General features: G+C 45.1%; 4 protein-coding genes across 4 annotated transcripts; 2 read left to right on the forward strand and 2 right to left on the reverse strand.

The window, feature by feature from the left end:
* Positions 1–1,869: 1,869 nt before the first annotated feature.
* LOC124152533 (iduronate 2-sulfatase-like) lies at positions 1,870–3,390 on the forward strand. Its single transcript, XM_046525496.2, has one exon. The coding sequence runs from the start codon at positions 1,870–1,872 to the stop codon at positions 3,388–3,390; it is 1,521 nt and encodes a 506-aa protein (XP_046381452.2).
* Positions 3,391–4,197: 807 nt separating this feature from the next.
* On the reverse strand, positions 4,198–4,704 carry LOC124152532 (iduronate 2-sulfatase-like). Its single transcript, XM_046525495.2, has one exon. The coding sequence runs from the start codon at positions 4,702–4,704 to the stop codon at positions 4,198–4,200; it is 507 nt and encodes a 168-aa protein (XP_046381451.2).
* A 150-nt stretch (positions 4,705–4,854) lies between these two features.
* Positions 4,855–5,742, reverse strand: LOC125378802 (iduronate 2-sulfatase-like). The gene has a single exon (XM_048394772.1). It carries the CDS (start codon positions 5,740–5,742, stop codon positions 4,855–4,857), a length of 888 nt encoding a protein of 295 aa, XP_048250729.1.
* A 6,273-nt stretch (positions 5,743–12,015) lies between these two features.
* On the forward strand, positions 12,016–13,536 carry LOC124152531 (iduronate 2-sulfatase-like). The gene has a single exon (XM_046525494.2). It carries the CDS (start codon positions 12,016–12,018, stop codon positions 13,534–13,536), a length of 1,521 nt encoding a protein of 506 aa, XP_046381450.2.
* Positions 13,537–14,943: the final 1,407 nt, after the last annotated feature.

The following is a 14,943-nucleotide window of genomic DNA, read 5'->3' on the forward strand; positions in this document are numbered from 1 at the left end:
TGACTGACGCTCCGTCATGCGTACCCAGAACCAGTCGCGAAGATACGCAGTCGCTGCCGGTACAAGGGGGTTTATCAGTGTCCGTTGTGTTTGTTTGGTGGTATTGTATAGGATGGAAAACTGCGTTATACTGTTATATATGAACGCCTTTGTGTGGTATTCAAAACGACGAATAATATATTACATTTTATGTGATATTGTGAATGGAAAGCGTTGTATATTCTGTGGATGTTTAATCTACCCAGTCAGTCCCTCTTCCGCACCCCGCTAGTCCACTCCATCAACTGCCATGTCCCTGCCCCCGCCCCCCTCTCCTCCCCTTCCCTCCATCACCAACAGGTGGCTTGTGACTCATATTATGCATGTCAAATGTTTGTTTTGTGCCTTTCAAATGGTAAGTTTTGAATGAGAAAGGTACTTTTAAAGTAATTGCCATTAATTCATCAACCATGTGCGTTCGTGAATACAGTGATTCATCAATAAACCAGATAACTTCAGATTAACGAATAAAAGCTACCAAGTAAACAGGTCAGATACAGAGACTCCAAATTAAATATGTTAAAAGCGAAACATTCTAATGGCTGTATTACTTCATTAATACACTGGTTAATATTTGAGGTTTATTCGTGAAGTTTGCTTTGATCGAACAAAGTCTTTCCCAAGCTCACTAAATCATCCTTTGTGCAAACAACATATGCACATACGCTATCCTCCGTTGTTTCTAGAACGTGCATCTCTCCTTTGTCTGCTCTGTCTCCATCCCTCGTTCAGACTTACTTTCTCTCCTCCCGAGGACATGGTTGGTCCTGTGGTCTGGAGCACTGAACGTTGCATCACACTTTCATACACATATACACATGGCTATTGTTGTTAATGTTAATGCCAAATTGAATGGTGAATGTTGGCCATGGGAGGCCCAACGGTCCATCGTCGTGTTAGTTCTCTCTCTCTATCTCCCCCCTCTCCTTCTCTCTTTCTCCACTCTATCTCCCCCTCTCTCTCTATCGCCCTCTCTCTCGCTCTTCCCATTCCCTAACTCCCTTCTCTCTCTCTCCTCTCACTCTCACTCGCTATTTCAATTATCTATCTCCCTTCTCTCTTTCTCTCTCTCTCTCTCTCACCACTCGCCCTCTCTCGCTCTCCACCTTCTATCTCCCTTTTCTCTCTCTCCACACACACACTCTCTCTCTCGCTCTCTCCACTCTCTATCTCCCCTCTCTCTTTCTCTCTCCCCCTCTCTTACTCTCGCTCTATCTCTTCTCTCTCTATCGCTCTCCTCATTCTCTAACTCCCTTCTCTCCCTCGCTCTCTCTCCTCTCACTCTCTCTCGCGCTATTTCCATTCTCTATCTCCCTTCTCTCTTTCTTTCTCTCGCCTCTCGCTCTCCGCCCTCTATATGTCCCTTCTCTCTCTCCCGCCCTCTTTCCTCTCGCTCTCTTTCGCGCTGTCCACTCTCTCTCCCCTTTAATAGCTCTCTTCTCGCTTTCACATGCTCTCTATCTCCCTTCTCTCTCTCTCTCTCTCGCTCAAATGACTTAGTTCTCTTCGGTAACATGATCTGTCTCTCTCCACTCTCTATACCCCCTTCTCTCCCCTCTTTCGCCCTCTCTTTCTCTCTCTATTTCTCTCTCTTTCTCCTCACGCCCTCTCTCTCTCCCTCTCCACCCTCCATCTCCCTTATATCTCTCTCGCTCTCCTTCCACTCGCTCTAGACGTTATCATTTCGTACGTATGCAGACATGTGTCCTACGTTTTTGTTCGGCACAAGACAATCCTATATCGTGACAAGGTATATAAGATGGTCTTGTTTGACTGTAACCTTAAACCTGTCACACAATTAAATCGTCCAACGACAGAAAAGACGCAAACATGGAGCTTGGAATATATGTCGTCTGCTTCATCTCCTGCGTCAGCGCCCGGATGAACGTCTTGTTCCTGTGCGCCGATGACCTGCGTCCAGAGCTGCCCATGTACAATGGCCGCTACCGTCCATCTCAAGTCCATCCACCAATTCACGCCCCGAATCTAGAAGGCCTCGCCAGTAAAAGCATGGTCTTCAAGAGGGCATATACCCAGCAGGCTCTATGCTCCCCGAGCCGCACCTCCCTGCTGACTGGGCGCCGTCCTGACACCACCCACGTGTATGACTCCAACACCTACTTTAGAGACTCTGCCGGCAACTTCACGACCATTCCCCAGTTCTTCAAGAACCACGGCTACCACAGCATTGGAGCTGGTAAAATATTCCACCCGGGCAAGGCTTCAGGAGGAAATGATCCTGCCTCGTGGTCTGAGACATATTATGATGACTCTCAACCCAGTAATTACGGGTCAAGTTGGGAAGCAGTACCGGATAATCTTTTGGACAGCCACAATGCCCTGCAGGACACGATGCTAGCCGACCACGCAGTGCAAGTCATTAAGGACATCACCCAAAAGGCAAAGAATGGCGAGAATTTCTTCCTGGCAGTTGGGTTCCACAAGCCCCATTTGCCGTTCCAATTCCCAGCTCGCTTTCTGGATTATTACTCAGAAGACTCAATCCATCTTCCACCCAACCCACAAGCTCCTGACGGCATGCCTGATATTGCCTGGAGATCATATAATGAACTTAGGGGCTACGCTGACATAGCCCGACTGAATGCATCCGGCAACCCAAACACGACCTTGCCTGACCAGGTGGTTAAACAACTACGCAGAGCCTACTACAGCGCTGTTAGCTTCATGGACTTTGAACTCGGGAGGGTTCTAGATGAACTGGAGACTCAGGGTCTAGCTGACAACACGATAGTGTCATTTTTTGGCGATCATGGCTGGCAGTTGGGAGAACATGGGGAATGGTGCAAACAGACCAATTTTGACATCGCCACCCACTCGCCTCTTATGATCCGCGTCCCAGGGATGACGGACCATGGGATGAGCACAACAAAGCTGACAGAGTTTGTAGACCTGTTCCCAACTCTAGTAGAAGCAGCAGGTCTTCCCACACTGCCTACGTGTCAAGTAGACTCGTCCTCAACTCACGCCTGCACAGAAGGAAGGAGTCTAGTTCCTCTGCTGCAGCACCCAAATCTGCCCTCGTGGAAAACCGCAGCCTTCTCGCAGTACCCACGAGTGTATAACAACACGTCAGCCATGGGCTACACGATCACCACGGCCAGGTATCGCTACACTGAATGGGTGACGTTCCTCAGCAAGCCCCACTACATGCCTCAGTGGGACCAGCTTCATGGAGTGGAGCTGTACGACCATCTGGCTGATCCTGAGGAGAATCACAACCTCGCGCTCAATGCTGCCCAACAAGGACTTCGCAGCCGGTTGAGGGGGCAACTACGTGCTGGATGGAGAGCCGAGATGACGGATGGTCATGGCAGACCCATCATAGGTTGAACGGTATTGTATTAAATCTGTTCATTTGAGAAATCACTTATTTTTGACATCACTGACATCGAAAATGTAATTTCGAGCATGGTTATTACAAAACTATCTGAATCTCGAATCTTGAATCAGCGTGTGTGTGCTTGTGTGTGTGTGTGTGTTTGTGTGTGTGTGTGTGTGTGTGTTTGTGTGTCCCTGCCACGTCATACCAAAAAACGTTATAATGTGTCTAAATGGGATATCCATGTTAAACTGTGGCATGGTGTCTCAGTGGGCAAGCGCTATAAAACCTGCATAAGTCCGGACTGGTTCAAGTAGCAACAGACACGTGCATGCACGTCCCTATGTTAGTGTAACACTATTGAACACGACGTTTAACACCACACCTCATTTATTACTGCCAGCACCATACCTGTGCTCGTGGATTTCACTCAAGTTATGGGGCAGACGGGTAGCCTAGTGGTTAAAGCATTCGCTCGTCACGTCCGGGGCCCGGGTTCGATTCCTGACACAGGTACAATGTGTCAACCCCATTTCTGGTGTACCCCGCCGTGGTACTGCTGGAATATTGCTAAAAGCGCGGAAATCCCAACTGACTCACTCACTCAATCAATCAAGTGTTACACGACAAAGACTTGCATCAGTCTCCCACATCAAACTGTCACATCATGATATAACTTAACTACTGTTCAAAGCGCCATCAATCCAAACTCACTCACTCACTTCTTTCAGTGGCATCACTCACTCACTCACGCATGTCCTTCTACTACTAATAAAGAAAAACTGTGAAACCAGTTTCAGTTATTTATTACTCGAAAGTTACCCAATAATAGACGGTACATGTTGAGTGGTCAACTCATGCCTCCATCCTGCGTGAAGACGATGGCTGAGCTTGACCACCAGGTCTTTGTGGGCAGGGTCATGAACCAAGTTGATGTTCTCTTGTGGATCCTGATAATGGTCGTACAGCTCCGCACCAGAAGACACTGACCACTTGGGTTTGTAATGAGTAGCATCAAATCCGACCCACTCGGTATAGCGATAAAGACTGGTCGTCATCGAGTAACCCATCAGCTTGTGGCGACCATGGGAGTGTCTTGGATATTCGGAAAAGGCAGCCTTCTTCCAATTATCAGTTTTGGGCTGCTTGATCAAAGGGAGGAAGCTCTGTCCTTCTGTGCACACGTCCACCTTGGAGGAATCTTCAGGACAGACGTGAAGAGACGGCAGACCAGCTGCCTCAACCAGTGTAGGGAACAGGTCCACAAACTCCACAAGCTCTTCTGTCGGTATTCCTTGGTCGGTGAGTCCGGGAATATGTATCATCATAGGGGCATGGGTAGCTATGTCAAAGTTGGTGTGTTTGGTCCACAACCCGTGTTCACCTAACTGCCATCCATGGTCCCCAAAGAAGGATATGATTGTGTCATTTGCCAGGCCTTGGTGTTCCAGTTCTGCTAGGACCCTTCCCAGTTCCTAATCAATGTAGGAGATGCAGCTGTAGTAGGCTCGTCTCAGGTTCTTTACTACATTGGCTGGCAGGGTTGTATTTGGCGCCCCTGTTGCATTCAGAGCAGCAATGTCTTTGTAATGCCGCAGCTCTGGGTACGTGATCCAAGCGAGAGAGGGCATGTCCAGAGGGGCGTACTGATTGGGAGGTACGTGAATGGATTGATCTGGGTAGTAGCTTAGAAACTTCTCCGGGAAGACAAATGGAAGATGTGGCTTGTGATAACCAACTGCTAAAAAGAAGGGTTCCTGTCCAGATCGAGCTTTCGGTGCAATGGACTTCAACTTCTGAATTGCCATGTCTGTAGTGACGGTGTCTTGGAGGGAATTGCTGTTTAAGAGAGACGTTGGTACCGCGCGCCATGAATTCCCATCATCAGCAAAGCTATTCACCTTTGGTCTGGTTTCATAGCATGGCTCCGACCACGACACTGGATCATTATCTCCCGATGCGTCTCCGTGATGGAAGATCTTCCCAAAGCCTAGGGTATTGTAGCCATGTCTTTTGAAGTACTCGGGTAAGGTTGTGAAGTTGCCAGCAGCCTTCCTCCAGTAGGTGTGAAGGTCGTACACGTGGGTGGTGTCAGGACGGCGCCCAGTGAGGAGGGAGGTGCGGCTGGGGGAACACACTGACTGCTGGACGTAAGCACGACGGAGGAGAAGGCTCTTCCCTGCCAGAGAGTTCAAGTTTGGGGCGTGGACCTTCTCTCTGACGGGGGAGGGAGAGTCTCTTCCTTGATATACATCCAGATCTGGTCTCATGTCATCTGCCACTAGAAATAATACATTTTTCCTTTTGCAATGGACGTGTGTACTTACTAGAATCAGCACAACCGTCAAGCGGTGCCACAACATGGCTGCCTTTTTTGGTGAATGTTTTTCACTATCACAGACGTGGTGGACTGGGAAGGAGATAAGACATACAGCTGTACTATGTCACCATGTCAACCTAGTTTCTTGCAGCCTTGGAACCATTATCTATAGTATATATATAGATTCAATAATCCTACAATTAAGCGTCAATGTTATGTTTTGAATAAAATAACAGGTCCTGTTTTTCTTTCAAGCTGAAGAAAGATTAACTATTTTGCAAACGGGGAAAGAGGTGTATCAGCGATTTTTATGATTGGGCGTTTTATTGCACATTGTTTCATATATTTGACTGTCTGTTTGTGATATCTTCAAGAATACGAAGACAAACTTCGTACTTTAGCCATGCAGTGTTACTTTGGAATTGCAGGAATGCCTAGTCTATCTGTAATGTGAGATACATGAACTTCCTACCCGTGAAGATCCGGGGTAGAATAGGTCTTCAGCAACTCATGCTTGTCGTAAAAGGCGACTGTGCTTGTCGTAAGAGGCGACAAACGGAATCGGGTGGTCAGGCTCGCTAACTTGGTTGATGCATGTCATCTATCCCAATTGTGTGGATCGATGCTCATGATTTCAATCACTGGATTGTCTGGTCCTGACTCGATTATTTACAGACCACCGTCATATAGCTTGAATATTGCTGAGTGCAGCGTTAAAAAACAAATAAACAAAACCAAATCCAATTACACGTTTAAAACATCGTAAATATTTTACAATATTTGCATATTAGATATCAGTAAACAGAGATTATATATGACACAATAGATTTACTCCGTCTAAACATCATAGATAGAGGAGCAGCCAGGAATTTTACAATGTCATTAAGAAGTTCAACTGTTCAGCAGGTGCGAGGTGCAGAAAATTACGATAAACTTTAGTTACAGATTTCCATTCGTTAAATATATATAGATGACATAAATAGAAGAATGAATAGTATTACCAGTATCTAATATGTGAAGGAAGCATTTTATAATTAAATTTAACAATTCTTCTTTTGAAACATTTTTCCTGACTTAAAAGTAAATGTAAGAACACAATCGCGCGCAAAACAATGTATAATTCTGGTCCACTTTTATATGACTACATAGCATACAATAAGCTTTCGGATCCCGTATGGATCGGTTTGGGTGGCAGCCTAGATATCAATAGAATTGACACTTGTCTGTCTCTAAGCCCCTGAAACATATCATTTTCCCTTTCGCTTAGCCTTTCTATAATACAAAGGCCCTATATGAAGCAAGTTAGATTTTCCCCAGGTTCATCTCTGATTCTCAAATCTCACTGGGGCTCCTCTTCAATTTGAATGGAGTTATTTGGAGTTATATGGAGTTGTATATTTTTAGAGACTAAGCATCAGTCTAAAAAGGCATCACCAGTTTGGAATTGGACATTAATTTGTTTACAATAGCAAAACATTGTCGCCTACATTATAACATTAAGAATATCACTGTATTAAGTGCCATGTGCAAATGAGAAAGTAGACGAACCTTTATATTATAAATAAACATAGTTTCCTTAATTCCAAGCAATATCGAAAAAATATATATGCATATAAATACACACCAAGATCAGCGTCTACAAAAAATAAATGATTAAGGTTGATATTAGTTTGCGTATTTGACGATTATATAACTTGTTAAAGTATTAATCGTTTTCCAATACCCGATCAAGTACGTGCCATGAATTTAAGCGACATTGTACGATTTCGACCTTATCATGAGAATGTGTTTATGTATCACTGTCAAATAGTGGTGTCACTAAATCCAAAGAAACATTTCGCAATTTGGACAAGGCATTAAATAATACGCAGAACGATTGAACTCAGCACTTACGCTAAGTGCTACGAGTACAGCGTCAAACTCGGGCCTGTAATCTAACACGCGAGAACTGACCAATGAAAATCTGAGAAGTAGAAATACCGATAGAAGCTGTTGCTTGATTGACAATGTCAATGTCAATCAAGTGAAGGGGAGCTTGATGATATCGCTCTCTCTGTCTCTCTCTCTCAGTAACTTCCGATGTAAATAACGCCGTCATTTGGACGGAAACACGATGGTTTGAAAGCGTTCAAAAACGTCGTTTTCCCGTCCAGTGACCATATACGAAAAAACGACGTTTTCGTGTTTGCAGTGTTATCGTCGTCGAAATGAGCGTTTTACCCCACATTGTGTACGTGAATTCGACAATTTCGGTGGCGGTAGTGTCATGGTGTGGGGGACCATATCCTACACCACGAGGTCTGACTTGGTTGTGGTTCAGGGAAATTTGAAAGCAAATCGCTTCATGAATCGCAAAATAAAATTCTTCAAACTCACCTTTTACCAATAATTGACCGCCAGAGGGAGCTGTTTCAACAGGACAACACTCCACCGCACACAGCTCGTGTCACGGTAGACTACCTTCACAATGCCAACATCAACGACTTGCCCTTGCAGTCGAGATCTCCAGATCTCAACCCAATCGAACAGCTCTGGGATGAACTCGATCGACGTGTACGTCAACGTCAGAAGACGTCGCAGACACTCCCACAAGGGGTCAACGCGTTACAAGCAGAATGGCGCAGAATTCCGCAGGACAGAATTCCTACACTTATCCAGTCAGTGCCGAGGAGATGCAGAGCCGTGATTGCTGCCCGGAGCAGTCACAAGATATACGCGCAACTTTGTGGCCTAATATGACATGACAATGAACAGGTTTCAATGCCTTTGCACAACGACAACATGTGACTATCGAGCTTCAAAATGTCATATTCGTATCTATGATATTAAATTAAATATATCGACTTTATTAGGCAAAATAAATTTGCTAGAAATGTATGTATATTTTCATTTAGAAATGCTGACACCAAATTGGAGGTGAGGTGAAATTGGGTTTTAGGTCGCGTTCAAGGTAATTGCACAGTACTAGTACATAGTGACGTGCGTGCGCGCGTGTGTGTGTGTGTGTGTGTGTGCACCTGTCCGGACTAATGCCAGTTTTTTAGAGCTAGCCCACTAAGAAATGCCCCATTTTAACATGGATACCCCTGTCATACACAATATATTGACTCCGATCCGAGAAGTCCTTGTTTTAGCCCCTTAATGCCGAGCGCCAGGCAGGGTAACAACAAGTATAATCTTTTATCGCCTTTGGTTTGACGCTTCTGGGGATCGAACTCCTGACCTTTTGCACTCCGGGCACAGGGTCTACCCACTAGACCACGGAGGCGATCACATCAAATTGGAGATTGGGTGGCCTGGGTCATCAGGCATAATTCGCTGTACAATTAATCATTTTACCAAGTTGCCCTAGCGTCATATCAACTCTATCAAGACGTCAAAAGCATAGCTATTTTATTATACATGAAAGCATTCCTAATTTTGGGATATCATTAACATTGTAATTATGATCACCGTGGTACCTTGATCTGAGGTTATTTTTTTCCTCAACTTTCACGATCAAACTATCATCCATAAAAGCCTGTGTGTTGATTTCCCCTCCCCCCAATCTCATCCGCGTGCTTCTCTCATAAAGTGGCCCTCGTCTCTTTACGTGCCGCCCGAAAGAAATTTGATTACTCTGAGCAAACAGCGGACTACTTTCCACTGCGGAATGTGATTGTTGGAAGTGGGTGTAAAGCGATGATGAAAAGGTTGTGTTAAAGCGTTTGCTCGTCACGCCGAAGACCCGGGTTCGATTCCCGACATGGGTACAATAAGTGAAGCCAATTTCTGGTGTCCCCCGCCGTGATATGGCTGGAATATTGCTAAAAGCGGCGTAAAACCATACTCACTCACGCACTCACTCAATATGTATTAAAATATGGATCGAGTGTCGAACAACAGAACCTATCTACTCTTGATCTGTTTGGGGTGTTGTACAATTGAACCTGTTTACTATTAATCTACAAAGGGTGTTGTACACTGGAACCTATTTGCTATTGATCTACACAGAATATATTTGCTATTGATCAATATAATGTGTTGTACTATTGAACATAATTATTCACTATTGATCTGTATAGGGTAATGTACAATTAAACCAGTTGACTTTTGGTCTATATAAGGTGTTGTACAATTGAACCTATTTGCTATCAATCTATATAGGGTGTTGTACAATTGAACCTATTTGCTATCAATCTATATAGGGTGTTGTACAATTGAACCTATTTGCTATCAATCTATACATGTTTTTGTACAAGTGAACCTATTTACTATTGATTTATACATGTTTTTGTACAATTGAACGTATTTTCTATTGATCTGTATGAGGTGTTGTACAATTGAACCTATTTACTATTAATCTATACGTATTTTCTATTGATCTGTATGGAGTGTTGTAATGTTAAAGGTATTTATTCAACATCTGTTTCTCACTGTAGTGGACAGCATCAAACACACAGCGATGAATTAGGATTCCATACACTACACAGAGATCATTTATGTATTTACTTATTTACAATATTCAAAATATATGCCTGCCACATAAGATAGAATAAGTACCTACCTTGCCAGTGAAGTCGATCTGGAATATATGTGACGTGACTGTTTCAGCAGCTTGTACATCCAGGAGAATATGACTCATAAGATTTACAAACTGTCATTTCCTTCATCGTTCGAAATAAAAGCATATCCTATTGCGCGGTAAACATGTCACCGACCCCCTTCTTTTGCACCTCTCGCGCGTTCAAAGTGACTGACGCTCCGTCATGCGTACCCAGAACCAGTCGCGAAGATACGCAGTCGCTGCCGCTACAAGGGGGTTTATCAGTGTCCGTTGTGTTTGTTTGGTGGAGTTGCATAGGACGGAACACTGGGTTATACTGTTATATATGAACGCCTTTGTGTGGTATTCAAAACGACGAATAATATATTACATTTTATGTGATATTGTGAATTGAAAGCGTTGTATATTCTGTGGATGTTTATTCTACCCAGTCAGTCCCTCTTCCGCACCCCGCTAGTCCACTCCATCAACTGCCCCCCCCCCCCCCCCCCCCCCCCCCTGGCTTGTGACTCATATTAGGCATGTCAAATATTTGTTTTGAATATGAGAAAGGTACTTTTAAAGTAATTGCCATTAATTCATCAACCATGTGCGTTCGTGAATACAGTGATTCATCAATAAACCAGATAACTTCAGATTAACGAATAAAAGCTACCAAGTAAACAGGTCAGATACAGAGACTCCAAATTAAATATGTTAAAAGCGAAACATTCTAATGGCTGTATTACTTCATTAATACACTGGTTAATATTTGAGGTTTATTCGTGAAGTTTGCTTTGATCGAACAAAGTCTTTCCCAAGCTCACTAAATCATCCTTTGTGCAAACAACATATGCACATACGCTATCCTCCGTTGTTTCTAGAACGTGCATCTCTCCTTTGTCTGCTCTGTCTCCATCCCTCGTTCAGACTTACTTTCTCTCCTCCCGAGGAAATGGTTGGTCCTGTGGTCTGGAGCACTGAACGTTGCATCACACTTTCATACACATATACACATGGCTATTGTTGTTAATGTTAATGCCAAATTGAATGGTGAATGTTGGCCTTGGGAGGCCCAACGGTCCATCGTCGTGTTAGTTCTCTCTCTCTATCTCCCCCTCTCCTTCTCTCTTTCTCGCTCTCTCCACTCTATCTCCCCCTCTCTCTCTTTCGCCCTCTCTCTCGCTCTCCCCATTCCCTAACTCCCTTCTCTCTCTCTCCTCTCACTCTCACTCGCTATTTCAATTATCTATCTCCCTTCTCTCTTTCTCTCTCTATCCTCTCGCTCTCCACCCTCTATATGTCCCTTCTCTCTCTCCCGCTCTCTTTCCTCTCGCTCTCTTTCGCGCTGTCCACTCTCTCTCCCCTTTAATAGCTCTCTTCTCGCTTTCACATGCTCTCTATCTCCCTTCTCTCTCTCTCTCTCTCTCTCTCTCTCTCTCTCTCGCTCAAATGACTTAGTTCTCTTCGGTAACATGATCTGTCTCTCTCCACTCTCTATACCCCCTTCTCTCCCCTCTTTCGCCCTCTCTTTCTCTCTCTATTTCTCTCTCTTTCTCCTCACGCTCTCTCTCTCTTCCCTCTCCACCCTCCATCTCCCTTATATCTCTCTCGCTCTCCTTACACTCGCTCTAGACGTTATCATTTCGTACGTATGCAGACATGTGTCCTACTTTTTGTTCGGCACAAGACAATCCTATATCGTGACAAGGTATATAAGGTGGTCTTGTTTGACTGTAACCTTAAACCTGTCACACAATTAAGTCGTCCAACGACAGAAAAGACGCAAACATGGAGCTTGGAATATATGTCGTCTGCTTCATCTCCTGCGTCAGCGCCCGGATGAACGTCTTGTTCCTGGTCGCCGATGACCTGCGTCCAGAGCTGCCCATGTACAATGGCTTCTTCCTTCCATCTCAAGTTCATCCACTAATCCACGTCCCGAATCTAGAAGGCCTGGCCAGTAAAAGCATGGTCTTCAAGAGGGCATATACCCAGCAGGCTCTATGCTCCCCGAGCCGTACCTCCCTGCTGACTGGGCGCCGTCCTGACACCACCCACGTGTATGACATTAACACCTACTTTAGAGACTCTGCCGGCAACTTCACGACCATTCCCCAGTTCTTCAAGAACCACGGCTACCACAGCATTGGAGCTGGTAAAATATTCCACCCGGGCAAGGCTTCAGGAGGAAATGATCCTCTATCGTGGTCTGAGACATATTATGATGACTATCAACCCAGTAATTACGGGTCAAGTTGGGAAGCAGTACCGGATAATCTTTTGGACAGCCACAATGCCCTGCAGGACACGATGCTAGCCGACCACGCAGTGCAAGTCATTAAGGACATCGCCCAAAAGGCGAACAATGGCGAGAATTTCTTCCTGGCAGTTGGGTTCCACAAGCCCCATTTGCCTTTCCAATTCCCAGCTCGCTTTCTGGATTATTACCCAGAAGACTCCATCGATCTTCCACCCAACCCACACGCTCCTGACGGCATGCCTAATATTGCCTGGAGTTCATATAGTGAACTTAGGGAGTACGCTGACATAGCCCGACTGAATGCATCCGGCAACCCAAACACGACCTTGCCTGACCAGGTGGTTAAACAACTACGCAGAGCCTACTACAGCGCTGTAAGCTTCATGGACTTTGAACTCGGGAGGGTTCTAGATGAACTGGAGAATCAGGGTCTAGCTGACAACACGATAGTGTCATTTTGTGGCGATCATGGCTGGCAGTTGGGAGAACATGGGGAATGGTGCAAACAGACCAATTTTGACATCGCCACCCACTCGCCTCTTATGATCCGCGTCCCAGGGATGACGGACCATGGGATGAGCACAACAAAGCTGACAGAGTTTGTAGACCTGTTCCCAACTCTAGTAGAAGCAGCAGGTCTTCCCACACTGCCTACGTGTCAAGTAGACTCGTCCTCAACTCACGCCTGCACAGAAGGAAGGAGTCTAGTTCCTCTGCTGCAGCACCCAAATCTGCCCTCGTGGAAAACCGCAGCCTTCTCGCAGTACCCACGAGTGTATAACAACACGTCAGCCATGGGCTACACGATCACCACGGCCAGGTATCGCTACACTGAATGGGTGACGTTCCTCAGCAAGCCCCACTACATGCCTCAGTGGGACCAGCTTCATGGAGTGGAGCTGTACGACCATCTGGCTGATCCTGAGGAGAATCACAACCTCGCGCACAATGCTGCCCAACAAGGACTTCGCAGCCGGTTGAGTGGGCAACTACATGCTGGATGGAGAGCCGAGATGACGGATGGTCATGGCAGACCCATCGTAGGTTGAACGGTATTGTATTAAATCTGTTCATTTTAGAAATCACTTATTTTTGACATCACTGACATCGAAAATGTAATTTCGAGCATGGTTATTACAAAACTATCTGAATCTCGAATCTCGAATCAGCGTGTGTGTGCTTGTGTGTGTGTGTGTGTGTGTGTGTGTGTGTGTGTGTGTGTGTGTGTGTGTGTGTGTGTGTGTGTGTGTTTGTGTGTCCCTGCCACGTCATACCAAAAAACGTTATAATGTGTCTAAATGGGATATCCATGTTAAACTGTGGCATGGTGTCTCAGTGGGCAAGCGCTATAAAACCTGCATAAGTCCGGACTGGTTCAAGTAGCAACAGACACGTGCATGCACGTCCCTATGTTAGTGTAACACTATTGAACACGACGTTTAACACCACACCTCATTTATTACTGCCAGCACCATACCTGTGCTCGTGGATTTCACTCAAGTTATGGGGCAGACGGGTAGCCTAGTGGTTAAAGCATTCGCTCGTCACGTCCGGGACCCGGGTTCGATTCCTGACAAAGGTGCAATGTGTCAACCCCATTTCTGGTGTACCCCGCCGTGGTACTGCTGGAATATTGCTAAAAGCGCGGAAAACCCAACTGACTCACTCACTTAATCAATCAAGTGTTACATGACAAAGACTTGCATCACTTCGGGTCTCCCACATCAAAATGTCACATCATGATATAACTTAACTACTGTTCAAAGCCCCATCAATCCAAATTCACTCACTCACTTCTTTCAATGGCATCACTCACTCACTCACGCATGTCCTTCTACTACTAATATAGAAAAACTGTGAAACCAGTTTCAGTTATTTATTACTCGAAAGTTACCCAATAATAGACGGTACATGTTGAGTGGTCAATTCATGCCTCCATCCTGCGTGAAGACGATGGCTGAGCTTGACCACCAGGTCTTTGTGGGCAGGGTCATGAACCAAGTTGATGTTCTCTTGTGGCGTTGATAAAAGCGTATCTTGTATTTTATGAAACTAATGTGTGTTTATAACCAAGAATTAGGTTCACTCATTGTACTAATGTGGAGATTCGAACTCGGATCTTGAGCATGACGAGCCAACGATTTAAGCCATAGTAAAAACAGAAATAATTTAAGATCGCTGCAATCTCATTTAAATAAAATCTTTGTTAACGCTATCGCTAAACAAAGATCTGAGGACATCACGGGTCACGGGTCACGTCAGGACGATCTTTCATCCGACAAATCAAAGCGTCGCTTATCAGATGAAAGTGACGTTTGGAAAACGTTTTCTTATCATGCAACCTCGAAAACGTGAACACCGGGGATTCCGAAGGACAGTAACGGTCCGTACGACTGATTCCTTCAAACATTTGAATAGAGGAGGCGTTGCACAGTACCTGGGATTCACTGCCATAC

This window comes from Haliotis rufescens, unplaced genomic scaffold, assembly GCF_023055435.1.
Source record: "Haliotis rufescens isolate VD_foot unplaced genomic scaffold, xgHalRufe1.0.p SCAF_13, whole genome shotgun sequence".
In the NCBI taxonomy this organism is placed as follows: domain Eukaryota; kingdom Metazoa; phylum Mollusca; class Gastropoda; order Lepetellida; family Haliotidae; genus Haliotis; species Haliotis rufescens.